The sequence below is a fragment of the Entelurus aequoreus genome, linkage group LG16, assembly GCF_033978785.1.
Source record: "Entelurus aequoreus isolate RoL-2023_Sb linkage group LG16, RoL_Eaeq_v1.1, whole genome shotgun sequence".
Lineage (NCBI taxonomy): Eukaryota > Metazoa > Chordata > Actinopteri > Syngnathiformes > Syngnathidae > Entelurus > Entelurus aequoreus.
The window spans coordinates 36,729,901-36,752,496 of NC_084746.1; the positions used below are offsets into that span (position 1 = coordinate 36,729,901).

Below are 22,596 nucleotides of genomic sequence, written 5' to 3' on the forward strand. Positions count from 1 at the left end.
TGCTGCCATTAAATTCTAAGTTAATGATTATTTGCAAAAAAAATAAGTTTCTCAGTTGGAACATTAAATATCTTGTCTTTGCAGTCTATTCAATTGAATATAGGTTGAAAAAGATTTGCAAATCATTGTATTCTGTTTTTATTTACGAATTACACAACGTGCCAACTTCACTGGTTTTGTACTTATGCACACAATACTAAGAATGTCAATTAAAAACATATTTCAAGTTTGGTGACACATTTAATGGATTCTGTAAGGATATCTATTAGGTTTGTAACTATATTAGGTGTAGTAGTATAGAAAAACAAATCAAAAATAATTATAAAGTATGATAAATAAATCAAAATGTTTTGTATGCAGTTGAAAAGGACACATTGTTCATGTCATACACCGTGCTAACGGTAGGTGGCAACCTTGTACAGCAATACAGGTCAGGAAGGATCCACTTCCGGAACTTCTACTATGTCCGGAAGTGGAACTGTTGTCACACTGTTTAATGTTCATACTCGGCGATGTGACATGGCTCTCTAATTTATAAAGAAATGTGTCAGGCTTAGTCATGAACTGTACTTGAACCGACATGACGACAGCGAGTGAAGCGTGACAAAATAAGCGCCTATGGAGACGCCACATGGCCGGTAACATACAGGCTAACTAGCATAGCCGCTGTGTTATGATGGCGACGGTGCACTGGATGAAGATGCTCAAAGCAGGTAAGAGAGCAAAGGACGTCGTTTTTATTGTGTGAGGTCAAGACTGATATTTATCATCACTGGTGTGATTGTTACAAATACTATTGTCTGCTTTTTATTCTGCTCGTTTTAACTGCATGATGTTAAACTGTGGTTTTAGCGCTGTCGTGGTCACTGCTGCCCTCTAGAGTGAAGAAGGCGTACTTGCGTGTAATTACCGCTATTTGAGGGACAAGCGGTAGAAAATGGATGGATGGATGTTACCTAGTTCAGTGTTTTTCAACCACTGTGCCGTGGTACACTAGTCGACTGAGATACAGTCTGGTGTGCCGTGGGAGATTATGTCATTTCACCTAATTGGGTTAAAAGTATTTTTTGCAAACCAGTAGTTATAATCCGCCAATAATGTGCAGTTGTTGAGTGTCTGTACTGTCTAGCGCTCGGCAGAGTAACCGTGTAATACTCTTCCATATCAGTAGGTGGCAGCAGGTAGCTAATTGCTTTGTAGATGTCGGGAACGACGACGATGGTTTGTCGTGATCCCGATATGCAGCCGACAGCGGGAGGCAGTGTGCAGGTAAAAAGGTATCTAATGCTTAAACTAAAAATTAACAAAAGGTGAGTGTCGCTAAGAAAAGGCATTGAAGCTTTGAGATGGCTATGCAAAACAAAACGAAAACTGAACTGGCTGCAAAGTAAACAAAAACAGAATGCTGGACGACAGCAAAGACTTACAGCGTGTGGAGCAGAGACGGCATCCTCAAAGTACGTCCGTACATGACATGACAATCAACAATTTCCACACAAAGAAGGATAGCGTCCACACAACATAAATAGTCTTGATTGCTAAAACAAAGCAGGTGCTGGGAATAGCGCTTAAAGAAAGACATTAAACTGCTACAGGAAAATATCAACAAAACAGGAAAAAGCCACTATAGTAGGAGCGCAAGACAAGAACTAAAACACTACACACAAGAAAACACCAAAAAACTCAAAATAAGTCACAGCGTGATGTGACAGGTCGTGACAGTACACCTACTTTGAGACAAAAGCTATTGTGATGCATGGTTGGTTATGGTTTGAATTAATATCCAACAATTGCGAGAACAACTTTTTCCTGTCAATATCGACTGCTGAGTTAAATTTTTTAATGTTTTCTGCTGGTGGTGGGCCTCCAGATATTTTCAATGAAAAAATTGTGCCTTGGCTCAAAAAAGGTTAAAAAATACTGACCTAGTTGATGTGCTGTTGTTTAATCCTCAAGTCACCTTTTTTTTTTTGCATTTACAATATTAACTGTTTTGTTTATTTATTTGTCTACAAAAAGCAATGAAGAGGGTGACGGCGGTCACAGCTGGCTGGTAGTTTGGAACTCAAAGGAGCCATGAGAGGCGACGGGAGAGAGGAGAGTTGTGATGGCAGTCTCTATGAGGACCAGGACTTCCCCTCCGATGACTCGTCAGTGTTCTGTGACAGCTCCACACCCATCTCTAGGCTGCAAGGACACATCACCTGGCTGCGTCCACAGGTTAGCCCCAGTTGAAGAGGTCACGGAACAGAATGTGATGAAATATTTTGCTGATGTTCTGTCACCAAAATATTTCATCCGCAAGTTGTGCATACGGCGTGTGTACATTTGATTATATGAGGGAGCATTAAGGTCACACTGTGGAGAAAAATTGTAAAAATACTGCACATAATTGTTTTATTGAAGCTCTTTAACATCATTCAGAATCAGATCAGAATCAGAAATACTTTAAAAGTCCCAGCGGGGAAATTAAGATTTTCAGCACAATCCCATTCAAGATCAGACAAACATTACAGAGAGACACAACAAGATCGCTGACGGGTCTGCCAACTTCCGGCGCCCCTTACAAAAAAGGTGAGAAACAGGTAAAGCCTTTTGGGGGGGTGGGATTAAATACATTAAAAAAAGAACAGAGCTGATGCAACCAGCCACTTCTACACACAGCCACAAAAGTAAAACAACAACAAAAAAACAAAAAACATATACACTGTGGTGGCCTCTGCGGTCTTCCACGCCATCATCTGCTGGGGTGGGAGGAGCATGGCCAGAGACAGGAGCAGACCCAAAAAAGCAACCAAGAGAGCCGACTCCACCCTCTGCCGCCCACTAACTCTCGGCCAGTGTCCAGTCCGCATGGATAAGCATTGATTTTAACACAGGACTGCATTAATGCGTTTTATACTATGATTTGCAGTCTCAGAGAATTATGACCGCATTCTTGGTAAAGATTTTTCAACATGTAACTAAGATTTTATTCTCAAAGCATTATGACTTATGTTTGCTTTATTCTATTCTTATAATTGTACATCACTAAACAAACAATTGTTTTTGTTTTTTATTTTTCAATGTTATGTCCTTTTTTACTTTCAATATTTTGACTTTATTTTCATAAAATTACAACTTTATATTTGGAGAGTTGCAATTTTGCTCATATTTTCATGCATAATTGTGGTTTCATTATTGAAGCATTAATTGTTTTTTGTAATATTATTGTTGTATTCTATGCGCATATTTACAAGACTACTTTTGTAAAAAAAAAAAAATACTAATTAGTTTCTCATAGAATTAGTTTATTAATTGTAAGATGACTTCATGTTTCAAACAAGACTCAAAGAATCCTAAAAATGTTTTTTCATAAAACAAATCTCTTTTCTCATTTTATGACTTCCCTCATGTTTTTTCATTTTGTTTCAGTGCGACTGTAATACAATAATACATTATGTACAGTACAGGCCATAAGTTTGGACACACCTTCTCATTCAATGAGAAGTTTTCTTAATTTTCATGACTATTTACATTGTAGATTGTCACACCAAAACTATGAATGAACACATGTGGAGTTATGTACTTAACAAAAAAAGGTGAAATAACTGAACACATGTTTTATAATCTAGTTTCTTCAAAATAGCCACCATTTGCTCTGATTACTGCTTTGCACTCGAGAGAACGCCAAGAGTGTGCAAAGCAGTAATCAGCGCAAAGGGTGGCTATTTAGAAGAAACTAGAATATAAAACATGTTTTCAGTTATTTCACCTTTTTTTGTTAAGTACATAACTCCACATGTGTTCATTCATAGTTTTGATGGCTTCAGTGACAATCTACAATGTAAATAGTCATGGAAATAAAGAAAACACATTGAATGAGGAGAAGGTGTGTCCAAACTTTTGGCCTGTACTGTATATGTGTAAATTAATAATCAAGATCAAACTGGATGATTGCACTGTATCACTACCATTATTTATTTATATTTTATCTGTAGGAGATCTGCCAATCACCGGTGTTCTTCCCTGACAACATCTACCAAAGTCATGCCAAACAAGGTTTACTGGGAGACTGCTGGTTTTTGTGTGCTTGCTCCATGCTGATCAGGAACAAACATCTTCTGGACAAAGTCGAGCAAATCACTTTCTTATATTGCTATTAATTATAGTAATGTACTTAATTAAATATTTGAAACTTTGTAGGTCTTTCCTGCCCAGCAACCTCTGTGGAGTGACAGCAGCTACCGCGGCTCCTTTCACTTTTACTTTTGGCAAAATGGACTCTGGACTGAGGTCACCATTGATGACCGCCTGCCTTGTGTTGACTCCGCTCTGTGCTTCTCACACTGCAATGGCCCCTCTGCATTCTGGGTGGCTCTGCTGGAGAAGGCATATGCCAAGTAAGTACACTTCAATCCATTTCTATTGTTCAAAACCCAAAACCAATGAAGTTGGCATGTTGTTGGCACAGAACACTTTTCCACTTTGCATCAGTCCATCTTATATGAGCTCGGGCCCAGCGAAGCCGGCTGCGTTTCTGGGTGTTGTTGATAAATGGCTTTCGCTTTGCATAGTAGAGTTTTAACTTGCACTTACAGATGTTGCAACCAACTGTAGTTACTGACAGTGGTTTTCTGAAGTGTTCCTGAGCCCATGTGGTGATATCTTTACACATTGATGTCGCTTTTTGATGCAGTACCGCCTGAGGGATCCAAGTTCACGGGCATTGCTGCTTACGTGCAGTGATTTCTCCAGATTCTCTGAACCTTTTAAAGTTAAGTTAAAGTACCAATGATTGTCACACACACACACTATGTGTGGCGAAATTATTCTCTGCATTTGACCCATCACCCTTGATCACCCCCTGGGAGGTGAGGGGAGCAGTGGGCAGCAGCGGTTGCCGCGCCCGGGAATCTTGATGATATTATATTAGTTTATTATTCTTCAGTCAATCGTCAACAAAATAAACAAACAGTTGTACATTCATAGATTGAAAATGAAAATGATGCAGACCGAAAGGGTTTAGGCTGAAGTTGAACACTTATTGCGCCTAACCCTATAAACAATGTCAAAGTACAATATGAACTTCCGAAAATTATGAAATGTCCTTTGTACAAAATGAACTTCCGAAAATTATTAAATGTCCTTTGTACAACATATTATAAATACACATTATACACAACATAAACACAGTTCAATTATATACACAGCAAAGGCATGTGAAATATCCTTGTACACGTGTTAAACCTTTGTACCAATTTATATACTATATACAAACAATTACACTTCCATTATTATTTATATCCCACATTTAGTATTGTAATTAACATTGATCATAGTATTAACTACCGTGTTGAATCAAGAGTATTACCGACCGTAGGTGGTTAAATCCCTAAATTCCTTGCAATAGCTGGTTGAGAAATGTTGTTCTTAAACTGTTGGACAATTTGCTCACGCATTTGTTCACAAAGTGGCGACCCTCGCCCCATCCTTGTTTGTGAATGACTGAGCATTTCATTGAAGCTGCTTTTATGAGCTAATATTTTCAAACAATAACTAAGTTTACCAGTTCGAACGTTAAGTATCTTGTCTTTGCAGTCTATTCAATTGAATTTAGGTTGAAAAGGATATGCAAATCATTGTATTCTGTTTTTATTTACCATTTACATAACGTGCCAACTTCACTGGTTTGGGGTTTTGTACTTTAAATTTCAATACATAAAATAATTATTTAATAAATCAATCTGCCCTCTCCTTGCTTCTTTAGACTTCGTGGCTCGTACGAACAACTGTGGGCGGGGCAGGTGTCCGAAGCCTTAGTGGACTTGACTGGGGGTCTTGCAGAGAGCTGGACCATGTCCGGCATCAGTTCAGAAGAGGAAGAGAAACCAGAAGAGAGTCACAGTCAGGCCAGGATGAGCAGAAAGCTGGACCTGGATCTTATGTACCCAATGAGAGCTTTTTGCGTACTCTGTTGCTCCACTCAGCACATCCTTGGAGGTATGTTATGTCATGTATGGTTTCTGAACCTTGTAAAATACTTAGCTGATTTCACCTGCTGTTAGGAGGTGAGGAGGTGGGTCAGCAGCACCATGCCATGGCTGTGATGGAGTGGTTGGATGTGAAGACAGTAGCAGGGAGCAGCAGAGTGAGACTGTTCAGGATCAGAAACCCCTGGGGGAGGTGCTGCTGGGGCGGAGCTTGGACAGAAAGGTGATCATCCTTAATTCCTGTATTTTCTAAATATACATATGTGTTTCCTTTATTTATTTACTTGTTATTTTTGTTTTTTTTTAGATATTTATTTTTGTGTACAATTATGATACTTTTGGAGAGTGTGGAACGTGGTTTCATTTGCAATCCAGGGACGCCTCCAAAAACAAACATCTTGCCGAGAGATTCAAAAACGGATGATAAAAGTGACTGGGGAGTAGGACTGGGTGATTATATGATCGTGATTAAATTGAGTTTGATCAAGGTTTATATTCTCTCGGTCAAACATGGCGGAAATGTTTGTTGGAAATTACCGCAGGGGTGCAACGTTGCTTGGTATAATCCTGCACGGGAACGGGACATTACGCCCTTATTGACCGGGATCCTGTGTGTTTCTGTGAATGTGAAAGAAGACTGTTTTAGTCACACTCTAAATGTGTGACTCAAATGAGAGAGTTGGGTCAAAGATAATACCGAGATTCTTTACCAAATCGCTGCGTGTAATTGTTTGGTTGTCAAATGTTAAGGTGGTATTATTAAATAAGTGTATAATTGTTTGGTTGTCAAATGTTAACGTGGTTTTATTAAATAAGTGCCGGTGTCTAGCAGGACCAATAATCAACATTTCCGTTTTACGTTAAGATGCACAAAGTTGCTGGACATCCATTGTTTGATTTCCTCCAGGTGACTACAATCTGGCGTGTTGGTCAGCTTTTGAAACACAATATATAGAAGGAGTAGCAACTTTAGTCTCACTGACTGCTGCAGTTCACAATGTAGTGCGCAGTCATCGCAGGCACTCATGTCAAATCAATTTAAAAAAGTGTTTTATTACATTGTTCATTTTTGTATTATTTATCTCTGATGTAGCTGTTTTTATCACTCTTCCTCTCCTTGTGCAGTGGAGCAGGATGGCGCTCCCTTGACTCATCTGAGGCTTTGGCTCTCCAAGCCAGGGTGTCACAGGGTGAGTTCTGGTTGGATGAGACGGAATTCCTGTCCAAGTTTGATGATGTCACCGTCGGCTACCCTATCAGTGAGGAGGGGCACCTGCAAAGCATCTATACTGGTAATTCCTCATATTTCGGTACAGTGTTTTTCCACTTTGTAATTTGTTTCCTTGACGACTTTCTCAATGATGTCAGGAAACGCGCTACCTTACTGCCATCAGTTCCCCGGCCGCTGGGTGAAGGGCCTCTCCTGTGGTGGAAGTCGAAACAGCCGGGGCTACCTCGATAACCCCAAGTTCTGGCTGAAGATGTGCAACAGAGGAGAGGTTCTTGTCTCCCTTCTGCAGTACAGAAAGTGGACCAAAATGGAGGACCAATTTGCGGACACACCTCCCGGGAACGACATGAGACACCAGCACTACCACGCCATTGCATTACACATGTGGAAGGTGTGTACTGCCATCCGCACTAAAGTGTTTCGTGTCCTGCTTGTGTGCCATCATCACCTTTTTATTGCTAGGTGGAGAAGAAGCGTTTTAATCTGAGCCGTACTGTAAACAAGCCTCCATGTGCTTCCACTCACTGCCACGCCCACCAGAGAGAGGTGGTCTTGCATGGGCAGCTGGAGCCCGGGCACTACCTTCTCATCCCCAGCGCCTACCAGCTGGGAGCAGAGGGCCGCTTCCTTATCAGGGTCTTCTCTTCGTCTGTTTCCTCCCTCAGGTAAGAACTAGCTAAAGATCCGAGGAACTAATGATGATAGCCATAGAACTGGAAATTGAGCTTACACAACATGGCTGAAGTGACACTATGTCAACATCATAGTGGGACTTTGGGTTTAGCTTTAATCCTTGTCCAATTTAAGATTGACTTTTGTTGCGTTTGACCATTTTTCCTCTCAGGGAATAAAACAGACTGGTCAATCCCAAGTTCTTTTGGATGACGTACAGAACGGTACAATACCACGTTTTACTGAAGCTTCAGGAGACCAGGCCTTACAATGCAACCATAGCATCAGCAAGCGAGATCTAAATCCAAACAAAATGAGTCAGCTTATGTAGAGCGAAAACAACCCCTCTCGCCCAGAAAGGAACACAGCTGCTTCTTCAAAACAGATAAAAAACTGGCCAAAACAGCTCTGTGAGCCGACAAACAGGAGCCCTTAAGACAAAACAAAGAGTTTGCTAGCGGACATAAGATAAAAACAAGGAGGTAACGAGAAGACGCACTGCATGGGAAAATACTAGCTACTTTAAATATGACTATGGATGAAGAAAGAACCACTTAAAAATATCTCATTCTCACACTATACACATCTACTTTTAGGTGTTTCGGATTCCGGCCTTGGTTTCTACATTTTTGGTTTTGTCCAATAATTTTCATTTCGGTGCATCTCAATTGAAGAGACTTGTAGTCACATGTACTTTTAGCTTTAATGTTTACTATAAATAAGTGAACTTCCTTCCACACTTGTATGAGCGTTAAGAATGTTCAAAATACAAATTTATAAGGGTCCCACTTAGGGTTGGGCGATACAGACGATACATTTGGCAGACAATAGAGATTTTAATAGTACGTCATTTCGTGATAAATCATGGTAATGACACATTCTAGCTGTGTCCTGCAAATTTGACAAAGACAAGCGAACAAACGCGCTCTCAAAGCATTGTAGAGCATTTTTGTTTGCTAGCCAGCAGCTAACGTCTCTCCGCAGTGTGAAGTCGCTTATAAATCACTAATCCTCATTTCCGTCAAGGCAAATAAACTAAGTTTAAGTATCAACACAGGAGGACGAGGAATAACTATACACCGTAGGAGGATATGCTAACCGCTAAGCTAGAGCTATATAATATAGTATCAATATATGGGCGATACGACATTGGTTAGATTCATATTTTTTGTTGTCTTTTTTTGTTATTGCTTACAAACTCCGGAAGTAAGTCCCTGGACAAAGAGTCACAATCACTAACTATGAGAGACAAGAACACCCGTTTTTTTTTTGTTTTTTTAGGATTGTAAAGATGATAAAATACGCTTGCAAAATGCAGCTAATGAGAGTCACCGTTGTAGCCTTAAAAGCCCTCTAAAACAACTTCAAATGCGCGTGTGTTTTCTAATCATGGCAGACATTGTAACAGACAAAAAAGTTTTGGGATTTTTGGACAATTGAGGATTCACAACCTTATTTTTTTTAACCTGAATATAAGGAGGATTAACTATAGAAGCAAGCACGAACAGAGAGTTAAACTTTGGAGCAGACGGAAACCGAGAGAGTGAGGTCGGTGTGACTTGACGCTGTAAATGTGAAACGAGGAGCCAATCTATGCCGACAGAAATTGTGTGATCACCCAAATTAAACCAGAAAAAAATGTCTCTGGCCAGCAGGACCAAACGGACAACTGTCCATCGAGTAAGTCACTATAATATTGATCATGGTACATGCAGCACATCACCGTACAACTACAGTACATACGCTGTCAAGCTAGCTGTGTACAAACAAAACATTCAGTGTGGGCTAATACTTGATTGAGAAGGTTGTTATTGTTTTACAGTCAGTACATTTTGGAGTCTTATCCCATTGTGTTGTGCATTACAAACTCAAAAGCCCTTCAGCTGCTGATGCAGTAGCTTGCTTACCTTTTGCCGTAGTTAGCTTATGGTTCATGCCTAAGCATGCCGTTGCAAGGCGATGTGTTACTACGTTAGAAAAAGAGTTCCTCAGTGTTCGCTCTTGCAATGACAGTGTCGCTACAGCCTGGTTATTAAACAGGTTACGTAACGTAAATAAAGTTTTGTTGGCAGTTTTTGTATGCATTTGTAAAGTGCTTTAGAGGCAGAATGGATCGATCCCATTAGCTGCATTGCTAGCCAACTAGAACGAGCTGATTATTACGAATTTGAAAGCAAAAAAAAACCCCCAAAAAACTTTTGTCTTCTTATCTTTCATAAGGATTGTGAACAACAGGACAAATTCCAAGAAAAGTGAAGTTCGCCTTTAAAGTCAAAGCCAATAGTCGGAAGGAATTTAAATATTTGATTGATATTGTTTAGGGTTGTCCCGATCCGATATTAGGATCGGATCGGCCGCCGATATTTGCAAAAAAATGCGTATCGGCAAGGCCTGGGAAAATGCCGATCCAGATCCAGTTTTTAAAAAAATTCCGGTCCGTGTTTTCCAACGCACCGATTTAAATAATACATTCCACTTTTCTGCTGCTCCCTAATTTCCGTTCCGCATTTTCCAGCACACCTTCAACACATCCACAGGTCTGTGTCCTAACCGTTAAGACGGCCATGTGAATTAAAAGTTACCGGTAAGAATGTCAGCTGTCTCTGTGCGATATAGAAAATGACTATATCATAATATTCGAGTATACGTTCTCACGCAGTTGCTTTTAGCTGCTGGCATTACACAACAGGCTCTTCTCACTCTTTCTTGTGTCTCCTTCTCACAGACAGCAAGCGCACCTTCTTACACACGTCACATACTGTCATGTCATATGTCACATACGTATACACCCTCTCCCAGCAGAGATGTAGCAGCATGGCTAACGTTAGCTGTGATGCTAGCGCAGCCGTGCGAGTGGTAATACGAATGAAGGAAGAATTAATTAATTCCCCCAAAAAACAGCAGGGGGTCCATCGTCTGGCGGTGGTTTGGCTTCAAGTGGGAATATGTCGGACAACCGTAATTTGTCAAGTGTGGAGCAAAAGCGTTGCTATAAAAAGTAGCATTACTGCTAATATGTAGCATCATTTGAAAAGTCCCCTGCTAGAGAATGAAGAGTGTTTGAAACTCCGCATGTCAACATCTCCATTCGGTGCCACACGCCCACACCATCAAAATGCAGAGGCAAACATTTCCAGATTAACACCGTATGAAAAAAATAGTGATTTTTTTAGTTGTGATTTCCTTCTCTGCATGAAAGTTTAAAATGAGCATATATTAATGCAGTATGAAGAAGAATGTTTTAATGTAGACACATAGAATCATCATACTGCTGTGATTATATGCATCAAGTGTTAATTCAAGGCTAAGGCAAAATATCCACATATATATCGTGTATCGCGATATGGCCTTAAAATATCGCGCTATTAAAAAAAAAGGCCATATCGCCCAGCCCTAGTTCAATGATGCCATTTCTGTTTGTCATGTATAATTTTGTCTATTTTGTGTTTATCCTTGAATAAACAGGTCAGTTTATTGTTACCAATCATTGTGTATTATTCAAACTCACCTAATTCAGCTGGCTAGTTGTTATCAAGAGTACTAAAACCCTTTTCAACATGAATCTGACAACTAAGTAGGCTAAATAACTTTAAACTTTAATACATGCTCGGATAGGCCGGTATCGGATCGGAAGTGCAAAAACAACATTGGTATCGGATCGGAAGTGCAAAAACCTGGATCGGGACATCCCTAATATTGTTACACTGGCATCCTGTGTTTTTGTCTGATTATGATTGTGTGTGGAAATTGAATCATTTAAAGATTTTAATAATTTCAAATATCAGCATTGATATGACCAATACTGTCCCTTAACTATTTGGTATTGGAGCGATACTAAAATGTGTAGTACCGCCCAACACTAATGTAAAGTATCCAAACAACAGAAGAATAGGTACTTACATTACTGTATTTTTCGGACCACAGGGCGCACCGGATTATAAATTGCACTGCCAATGAGCGGGTCTATTCAGGTCTATTTACATACAAAATGCGCACCACATTATAAGGCACATTGAAGGTTTAATGTTGTGATTATTTTTCTGCATTTAAAAGACTTCCTTGTGGTCTATATAACGTGCAATGGTGGTTCTTTGGTCAAAATGTTGCATAGATTATGTTTAGTGGCCGGTCTTATTTACGTGGCTCACCTTCGACAGCGTCTTCTCCGCGTCATCTTTGTTGTAGCTGTAGGTTTTAGCACTTCTATAGTGAGTCTACTGTAAGATATAAGTTAGAGCTGTATGCTACTTTCTATTTCAAATGGCAAAAGCTGAGGATGAATGCCCCTCAACAAGTGGGTGGAGAAAAAGAAGGAGCTTATTGAATACGCCACTATGGCAATGGTGGACCCGCGCAAATTTTTGGGACTCATGCAGACCCCAAATACACAACAGCAGGTACGAATAGGTAAGAAAAGTTAATTTTGCTTAATATAGCAAAACAAAACGCCAGCTATTGTATCCTAATAGGTGTCATTTTGGGGTCCTCATACACACACCATAATACAGACCTGGGCATTCTGCGGCCCACGGGCCGCATCCGGCCCTTTGTGAGTCCCTGTCCGGCCCGCGTGAGGCCAATTATATATTACAAAATAAATTTTAAAAAGTATCTATGTCGAGTGTGCAATACAACGGTGCTGCTTTTGTTTTGAAAATCGTTATTTGTTTTACTTCCGTGTGGACGTATGCGTGTGCGTGATTGTGAGTGAATGTGAACAGTTGCAATCACAAATTACAAAATAAAGTTGAAAAAACATCTATGTCGTGCGCGCAATACAACTGTGCTGCTTTTATTTTGAAAAGTATTATTTATGGGCGTGTGTCCGTGTGTAACCTGCGAGTGAAGGTGCACATGCAGCGACAAGTGATGCACGCTTTACACCCGAGACGCTAAAAAGAGAAAAGTTGATGAAGAATGCCGTGTTTCCAACAAGACATGGACTGCAAAGCAACGTTCCCTCTAAGGTGCGTGCCTGCGCAATTGCGCACTGCTCAAGCGTCCACTGCGCGCAGCAAATATATGCCGCGCACCAAATCAAATCCCATCTGAATTCTAAACAAAATAAACATATTTATTCTATGTAATTTTGCAATGCAACTTTGAGTGACAGTGACAACAAGTGGCCCTAATGGTGTTCGTCAACACCGTTCAATTGAACACCGTTCAATTATTGTAACGTCTATCGAGATGCTTCGAGGACAGGAATTATATCGATCACTTTATTGAGCAAAACTGTTTATATTCGGACATAACCACACCAAAAACATGAGTAAAACAATTCTATCTCGAAAAACTAGTCATTTTCTGCCGTACAAACCAGGCCAAAACCAACTTGTCATCTGTCACCAACACGCATAGCACTAAACCACTGGTGCGTTTATGGCCACACAAAAAGTCGGACAACTCAAACACCACACAAAGTTACACTATGACTCCTCAGTCATACGTGTGCTTATTTTACTGACATTTATTATTAATGTTAATTTATTTATATTAGTCATGGAATGCTGTTACACACACTATGTTGAAGTATTACTATTATTATTAATTATTATTATTATTATTATTATTATTATTTATCTTACGGTATATATCAAAAATAATATCGAGCAAAATTTAATTGAAATATTGTCGATGTGGCCCTCCAGCAGTGCTCGGGTTGCTCATGCGGCCCCCGGTAAAAATTAATTGCCCACCCCTGCCATAATACTACCCATACCATGTCTGACTATGGTAGCTGTAACGCGCCAACAATTCATCAAGGCTTTGTACCTTACCAAAGTCGTACTAAAACATTTTGACAGATTTTTGAGTGCCCTGTGTAATATTCTGTATTATCAATGAAACTTCAAAGTTTTAGGCTTGCTTTCGTAGTGTAATTTATTAAACAGGCGTCAACTTGCAGTCCACATGTATATCTTATGTGTGACTACCATCTACTGGTCACACATACCAAATAAAATTGCTTGGAGGTCGGAAAGCACAAACAGAATAAATCTGTGCATTAGGCACACCAGGTTATTAGGCGCACTGTCGATTTTTTTGAAAATTTAAGGATTTTAAGGACGCCTTATAGTCCGAAAAATACGGTACATTTGAACAGAAGTGTAGATAGAACCATGTTACAACAGAAAGATTAGATTAGATTAGCAAGTCAATTATAATCAGTTTTGAGAAAATAATACAACTATAAATGATGCAATATGTTGCCGCAAAGGTCAGCAGCCTAATTAGGAGTCTTTGTAACCTGTTTTGAAATAGTTATATTATCATTTACAAACCAAATAATATATGAATATATTATTAATAATATATTATTATAGAAAAAGGCTGCAATATACACTGCTATATAGCTTTTAGGCCATAGTCCCACTGTATTTCAAATAGCACAAAAGGGTATACTGGTTCGCATCAGTTATTTTAGTCCCATTTTGACAATAGAAAGGCCAAAAAACTGCTGCTTTGCTTAGTTAAATTAGTCATACCTTCATTGGCTTTCTTTAAGGTCTCCATGGTGCGATGCGGTTTGATCCAACAAATGCTCCGGAATGATGGTCTTAATAATATCATTATATAAATGTATGACATTGCTTTTTTTATTGATCTGTCCTTAGTGCCTTGAAGAGCCTAGCACCTTCCCTGCCATCAACCACAGAAGGAGAGTGGGAGACAACTTATTTCCAGGGTTCGTGGGCAAAGGGAAGCTCCGCCGGGGGAAGCAGGAACTTCACTTCTCACCGACAGAACCCTTGCTTCCCTTTTACGATTTATGATGAGCCTGTAGCTATGGCGGGCGCCAACGTCAATGTTACCCTGAGCCAGATCTGCAACGACGCCGACCTGCACCCCATCGGCTTTCATATATATAAGGTCACAGGAGACACTTTGACAGGAGAGTCAAATCATATTTGATGATGTTTAACATCTGGCTTTAATTGCTTAACAGGTACCAGCAGGGGAACTCAGTCAGACCATCCCCAGTGAGGATCCAGTCGCCAGCTGTGTTCCTCACTGCTACACTCAGGATGTCACTATGGCCTGCTCTCTTCCAGCCAGAGCTTACGTCATCGTACCGTCCACGTACGAGCCTAACTGCACCGGAGCCTTCACCATCTGCCTTGCTCGCAGAATACAGAGGTTAGCCCTGACACCCAACTGTGGTGTATTTTGTAAATACACTGCCATTAGCAAACATAAAACGTCTTTGTGTGTCCTTTAGGAGAGTTGTGAAAAGCCAGGAGAAGCTGGGAAGAACCATTCAGGAGGTTGGTTGCCATGTTTTCACCTCGCAGTACAGTAAACCTGATCTGGAGTGACCCCATTATAAAACCTGTAGCCTATTAATTGTTAAGGCAATGTTTTAAGTAACAGTGTTTACATTCAGAACTGTCATACAAGTGTAAAAAAAAGTTAACAACTGTATAATAATTTAAAAAACAGCTAAAATATGGTATTCAGTTTTAATTAAACTAAATAAAACTGAAAAAAACAAAAACATTTTTTTTAAAAAAAGCTCACAATTCGAGGATTACAAGTGTGTAATAAAGTAAAAAAAGAAGATAAAAAACATTTGCTGTGGAAGCTAAGCACGGTAAAATAATCTAAGTAAAACTAAAATAACGTTGAAAAAATATTAGAAGATAACCACAATATGAATCAAATTAAATACATTAAACATACTTAATCACATACATTTTGCTATCCTGTGCAATTTTTGACAATGGAAGCACAAAAATTGCACGGTTTCCACGTAAAGTATTTGATAGTGTTGGTGGTGTGCCACGGCTGCATATTAGCCGCCACACCTAAAAAATGAGGGTTTTTTTACAAAACAAAATGAAGTAATAAAATGTTTTGTAGCCTCCAGAAAAAAACAGTCAGATTATTTATTTTTTTTGCCAATTGTATGCTAACATTGGGCCCAATTCCAACAAGTATTTCCTCACACACTTCTCAGTATTTCACTCCCAGACACTCAACAATACTTCCTCATTCTCCGCTGACAAGGTGTGTTCACAGACCATGGGAAAAATGGACATCATAACACACACATTAACACCAGCTGGTAGTTTCAGTATGAATGGGTATATATAGTTAATAATTTCCGCACTGTTGATTCTTGATGCACCGAAAATTTGGCCGCTGAAAAAAGACGTACTTTGATCACCTGAACACCGCTGCCGAAACTGGATGTTGTTATGACGTGGTTTGTGGTTGTTTGGAGCGGAGGCAGCATGTTCCCGTTGTGGATGCGCTTTCATATGTCCGAGATATACACACGGACAGTGATGTTCAAAATTTAAGAGGACAGTGGCGGCTTTCAATGAGAGAAAGGCTCCCAGCAGCGAGGAGCAAGTGTGACGTGGGGCTCGCTTTTCATCGCGGACATGGAGTGACAGAAGTGAAGAGTCTCAAATAGGGATATAACGGTAAACGGTATAATAATAAACCACGGTAAAATTCTGTACGGTTAGTAATACTGTTAAAATGTTTAATTAACGAAAACCCGTCATTTATTAATGCATTTCAGGCAACACTGCTTACTTCCTGGAAATGGCGTCACAGCCAATAGCGTCGTTCGGTTTGAACAAGCCTGGCGTAACACAACTATACAGACTTTGCTACGAAGATTTCCCCTCGGAGTCGGAGCCGAGCGCTTCGTTTAACTGCATTTTCCCTCGCCTCATTTCCGTGGAGTCTCGGCGTGCATTTAAGAGCGCACTGCTGTTTTTAAATGACGACAAGTGTGGACAATATTGGAGACGGACACATTTGTCTCACACTAAAAGCATACAGCGAAGGAGAAAACGATTTGATGTTGCTTTTATTTTCTCAATATGGCGTCCTTCAGCTGTGACAGAGTAAATGAGGTGAGGAAACATGCAGCAGTCGACGTGTTGGAAAACATTGCCTTAACTTGTCTATAAAGAGTTCAGTTTGTTTACTGGGATGCTCATTCGTCCTTTATTTAACTGCAAACTATATAAGTGTTCAAATAACATTAATACTGGCTATAACGTTTCGTCATCGAATAGAACGCAGGCTGTGAATTTTGTGTTTTTGATGTGAGAGGTATCACTCCTGTTTAAAATTATGAATACTATTTTTATCTATATGGACACAAAATGCAGTTACGTCTTATGACCATTAGGTGCCGCCTTGCAAAATTCTTACATTTGTTTTTATTTGTTTATCTCTTATGTCCATACAGTGCTATCTGGCAGAATTGTCACATTTAATTTATTTATTTGTTATTTTTTTCTGGCATATAACTTGTTTATAATGCTTGTGTTGCTTTCACTTACACATTCAATTTCTACTTGAGGTCCATGAAACCGTGTTGTTATCTACAATAATGTTTCTTCTACAAAGGAAATAATTTTGAATGTGTTGTTTGTGGTTTTTTTTTTTTTTAAATAAAACTTGGTTAAAAGATTTCAGTGCAAGTAATTTTAGAAAATTTTGAGCACATTTAAAAATACCGCCATAATAATGATAAATGTGATCATTTTGTTACCAATAACCATCATAGAAATGTTCATACCGTGACATCCCTAGTCTCTAAACACCAGTACAGTCTACACCAGGGGTCACCAACCTTTTTGAAACCAAGAGCTACTTCTTGGGTACTGGTTAATGCGAAGGGCTACCAGTTTGATACACACTTAAATAAATTGCCAGAAATAGCCAATTTGCTCAATTTACCTTTAACTCTGTTATTATTAATAATGAATGATATTTATCTTTGTGGAAACACTGATTATCTTAATGATTTCTCACAATAAATATATATAGAAACAGATAAATATCAATATGCAACACTTTATTTTTATATTTTCTCCAAGTGCACATTTTTCAAATTGAACATTTTCAAATGATCACTTCTAAGACAGTCTTGTGAAATCACAATATCCCATTTTAACTAGCTAGCCACTAACATTTTTTAACAAATCATGAATTACTTTGCACCATGTTTGTACAAATAATAACTCATGTAAAATACAAAAGTAAACTCTCAAATTTTTAAATCATGTCACACTTTGAACTGGACACCTAATCTGTTATCTGTTTCTTTGTCAGTTAGTGGGAAGCCTGGCATTGCATGCTGTTAACTAGTGTGTTGTACTCTGGTGTGTAACTTGACACTGCAACTCTGAGTGAGTCTTGCAGATGTGCATCAGTGAGGCGTGTTCTGTGTTTGTTCTTGATGAAGTTCATGTCAGAAAAGGCTGATTCACAAAGATACGATTTTTCCTCATTGTTTGCGGAACCTTCTTAATCTTTTGGACATATTTTCACAGCAATCTGGCCTTAAGCTTAATTATGATAAATGTAAAATGTTAAGGATTGGAAATCTAAAGGGAACGTCCTTTCGAATGGAATGCAAAGTGCCTGTTTTGTGGACAGATGGACCAGTTAACATACTTTGTGTTGTTGTCCCAGAAAATCTGGAAGATCTAGGCTCAGTAAATTATGATAATCGACTAAGAAAGCTGGACAAAATTATGCAATTATGGAAAGGGAAATCCCTAACCTTGTATGGTAAAATGTCTATTGCCAACTCGTTAATTATTCCTTAATTTATTTATTTGTTTTTGTCATTACCAGCTCCATCACAAATTTTTTTTAAGATTTATGAGCGGAGGGTCTTCGATTTTGTCTGGAACGGCAAACCAGAAAAGATTAAAAGAAAGGTTTTGTACAATGAGTATGAATATGGGGGCCTGAAACTTCTCAACCTTGAAGCTATGTGTCTGTCTTTAAAAGCATCAATTGTTCCAAAGATGTATTTAAACATTGAGTGGTACACAAATGTCCTGTTGGACAAAAAACATGTACTGTATCAAAAGAAATGGTATCCTTTTTTACAAGTGATCCCCTCCCATTTTTCTTATGTAGAGAGTCTGCTGGGAAACATGGCGGGGTTCATAAAGGAAACAATCCACTCATAGTGGTGTTTTCAATTTTATGTGCCAGAAAAAAGAGACGATATTTTGCAGCAGATAATATGGATGAACTCTAATATTGTAATAGATGGAAAGCCTTTCTGTTGGAAAAATATGTTTGAAAGAGGAATCATTTTTGTCAATGATATTATCAAGGTCACCCTTGTGAAAGAGATCTTGATCTCAATGGGTTTTCTTATCTGGTTAAATAAAGGTTTTATCAATGAGAATGGTAAAATTATGAAGTATGATGAATTTAGAACTATGTATGGTGATGCTTGCTCAAGCTTTTCATTTTATCAACTAACTGGAGTAATTGGGAAAAGATGGAAACAAATAATTAATTATGGAACTACTAAATTATTAGTTTGTAAACCTCTAATAAGTAATTCTAGTTGGCAAAAAGGAACTAAAATAAATAGAAAAATATATAATTTTTATTTAATAAAGAAATCTTTAAAGGCTGCCCCATACAACACATATGGAAAATGGGAGGACTTTTTTGACTGCCCGTTGCCATGGGATGCCATATTCAAACTAATCTATAAAACTACTATGGATGTGCAAAATCGTTATTTTCAAATTAAAATTATTTATAACTTCTTACCCACAGGGAAAATGTTAAAATTATGGAATATGACAGAGTCAGATGATTGCCGATTTTGTTGTCAGGAGCCTGAATCCACCCTGCATTTGTTTTGGTATTGTCATATTGTGTCTTTGTTTTGGGTGGAAGTTGAAAAAATGTGTTTAAGGATTGGTTTGTTTATGAAGCTTAATGTGGTTTCTGTTATTTTAGGAGAGTTCATTCACAATCATGATTTAGTCAATTTAATTATAGTACTCGGTAAAAGGTTTATTTTTAAGGCCAAAAACAGATATTCACTTAGTATTACTTTCTTTAAAACATTTATTCAGTATTTTCTAACTTTAGAAAGTTACATGGTTGAAAACGATAATGATGCCAAAAAACATTAAAAAAAAGATAAGAAGTCCTCAAAGGCTTATTTTGAAAGTATAATTATGTTTATAGATGATATGATATCTGTTGTTGTGTTCCCTAATTTGAGTGACCTGGACATAATCTGGACTGTACATAAATGCTTATTTTGAAAATGTAATTTTGTTTATAAACTATATGCAATCTGTTGTGTTCCCTAATTTTTTTCTGTGTACATGAATGAAGGTGTGTGTTGCTGAGTCCGACTTGGAAATTATCTGCACTGGGCCTGGTTTTAAAAACCCTTTAAACAAATCTAATTTCATTGACAACCCGGTCTGTTGAAGATAAGGCCCTTTTTTAAAAAATAAAATAAAATAAGATAAATAAATAAAAAACATTTTCTTGGATAAAAAAGAAAGTAAAACAATATAAAAATAATTACATAAAAAATAGTAATTAATGAAAATGTTAGTGGACCAGCAGCCTATACAATCATGTGTGCTTCAGGGACTGTGTCCCTTGCAGATGTGTTGTCTATGTTGTGGGAACCAGAATATTGGTAGCAGAAAGAAATAACCCCTTTTGTGTGAGTGGGTGTGGATGAGTGTGCATGGGAGAGGTTGTTTGGGTTGATGCACTGATTGAAAGTGTATCTTGTGTTTTTTCTATGTAGATTTAATTTAAAAAAAAAAAAAAAAAATTTTTTTACTTTTTTTTTTTTTTTTTTTTTAGAACAGGCCCGCGGGCGACTCATCTGGTCCTTACGGGCGACCTGGTGCCCGCGGGCACCGCGTTGGTGACCCCTGGTCTACACCAACACCAGAAATAGATGCTAGATTTGTTGCTAGACGTTTTTGATAAAGACAGAATAACTAAAAAGATTGGACAATAAGCCGCAACATTTGAAAAAATAGAGCAAAACAATATAGTGTAAGAAAAATATATGTTAATACTATAATTAATAATAACAGATTTGTTTTAAATGTATGTATAATTTTTTTTGCCTTTTTAAATAAAATATTTGCATCATAGCAAATCTGATGACGTCATATTGACCATGCCCCTAACCACGCCCCCACCGCCACAGGTATCTTGGCAATCTAGGGAAAACACTGGACGAATATGCAAATGAGGTCATATTAACCACACACCTCGTCACAAGTACAGTATATTGGCAAATGGGGGGGGGGGGGCCTGAATTGAGTACTGCTTGGCAAAAGTACGGCCTTACAGTATTTTATTATAATTCTTCAGTGTTTTTTTGTCAATGACCAGAAGGTGGCAGCAGTAACTAATCCATGTCTTTTTCTTTCTGTTCGGCAGGTGACTCACATCTCTGTGATGCAAAGCCAGCTCTCTTGAAGTCGGCACAGGATGAAAGGACCCCCCTGCCCTCGCCATGGAGACATGCATGTGGAGCAGTGGGAATGTGTGCGTCCGCTGGGACTTCCCTTTATCCTGAACTGCTGAGGCTCAGGGCTGGATGGGCAGCAGCCCCACTCATTGGCCATTAAGACATCAGAGGCTGTCGGTGGGCTGGGCTGCTAATGAACTATGACTGGACCGGCCGGTGTAAACAAACAGCCGCCATTGAAGAAGGCCGCCACCGCTGTTTGCTCATTCGGTCGCTGATGTGCTTGCCGGAGCAGAACAAAGGGTCCTCTCATGAAGGTCCTCACAGAAGCGGGCAAGGGGTGAGTGGTTGGTCTGTCGTGAGCGCTGAGCCAACCAAACTTTACCAAGACACACCGAGTTGTCTACCAATCTGCTTATTCAACTCTTTGAACAGACATCTTGTTACCATCCTCAAAGCACCCTTCAGACCACCACTCTGACCTGAACCCAGCCTCCGATACCGCCCCTGAGCGGCAGGATGCAAGCGATGAAACGAGGGCTGCGGCACATCAGAGGAGGTCGGCCCGTGTGAAGAGAGTGCCAGTTGGTTTTTTGTTGTTTGCCCCCTGTTCATCCACCATAACTGTGTGCTAAAATGAAAGCTTTCTGATGACTGAATCACTTGGAGGCAGCCAAAGAATATAGGAAAAGTGGCGTTTTCTATGTTTTACGTCTGAAATAAGAGCAGTATTAACATATTTAAATAGTAACGAGTATGATGTTGTTACCTCTATTCACCACCAGAGTGGATGGGAAATAAAACGAGATGTGATTGGAGTGTAGACTTTCATCTTAAATGTAGTTTTTACAAAATGCTGCATTGGCCTCCAAATGCTGATGGCTAGCGAGTTGTAATTTCCAAGCAATATTGCTAGGGTATATGACAGGAGTGCTCTTCTGGTTTTAAGAACCAACTGCAAAAAAAGAAAAAAACACAGCTCAAAGATCCTCAATGACTTGTTCTGCTTTTTAAGGACAAACTGTACTGAAAAAGAACCCTTCCATCCATCCATCCATCCATCCATTTTCTACCGCTTATTCCCTTCGGGGTCGCGGGGGGCGCTGGAGCCTATCTCAGCTACAATCGGGCGGAAGGCGGGGTACAAAGATAATCTACTACAGGGGTGTCTAACTTGTTTTCATGGAGGGCCACATCGCAGTCATGGCTGCCCTCAGAGGGCTGCTTGTAACAGTGAATGTAAGAATATAAAAGTATAATCGCCTCATTATATTATTGCCTATGCATTTGGTTATTTGATTTGTGTATGTACAAATTGATGGATAACTTGCTTTGAAATCGTAAGTCCAAGTAACAAGCAGATGGTGTCGTTTTAGCTCAGCTGTTGTGTAGCTGCTAGCTCCTCGTAGCCTACAGGTGTCTAAAGTGCAGCCCATAGTAATGTGTTTAACATCACTATGGGCTAAATCTAATCT

The 22,596-nt window shown here is 39.1% G+C and overlaps 1 protein-coding gene across 2 annotated transcripts; it reads left to right on the plus strand.

The window, feature by feature from the left end:
- The first annotated feature begins 422 nt into the window (after positions 1-422).
- On the plus strand, positions 423-21,474 carry capn10 (calpain 10). Of its 2 annotated transcripts, XM_062022765.1 has the most exons (13): positions 423-713; positions 2,020-2,220; positions 3,981-4,112; positions 4,186-4,382; positions 5,750-5,982; positions 6,048-6,195; positions 7,098-7,264; positions 7,341-7,594; positions 7,666-7,868; positions 14,493-14,748; positions 14,825-15,015; positions 15,098-15,143; positions 21,091-21,474. In XM_062022765.1, exons 2-13 carry the CDS (start codon positions 2,077-2,079, stop codon positions 21,127-21,129), a joined length of 2,010 nt encoding a protein of 669 aa, XP_061878749.1. In that variant the 5' UTR covers positions 423-713; positions 2,020-2,076; the 3' UTR covers positions 21,130-21,474. The 2 variants fall into 2 exon arrangements, with proteins under 2 accessions (XP_061878749.1, XP_061878750.1); XM_062022766.1 differs by lacking the exon at positions 423-713 and having other exon boundaries at positions 2,141-2,220; positions 3,981-4,041.
- The last annotated feature ends 1,122 nt before the right edge of the window (positions 21,475-22,596 follow it).

Coding starts and splice junctions, on each gene's coding strand:
- capn10 (XM_062022765.1), top strand. CDS start 2,077: ATGAGAGGCGACGGGAGAGAGGAGAGTTGTGATGGCAGTCTCTATGAG. Junction 4,113..4,185: donor ACAAACATCTTCTGGACAAA/GTCGAGCAAATC, acceptor GAAACTTTGTAG/GTCTTTCCTGCCCAGCAACC. Junction 15,144..21,090: donor TGGGAAGAACCATTCAGGAG/GTTGGTTGCCAT, acceptor TCTGTTCGGCAG/GTGACTCACATCTCTGTGAT.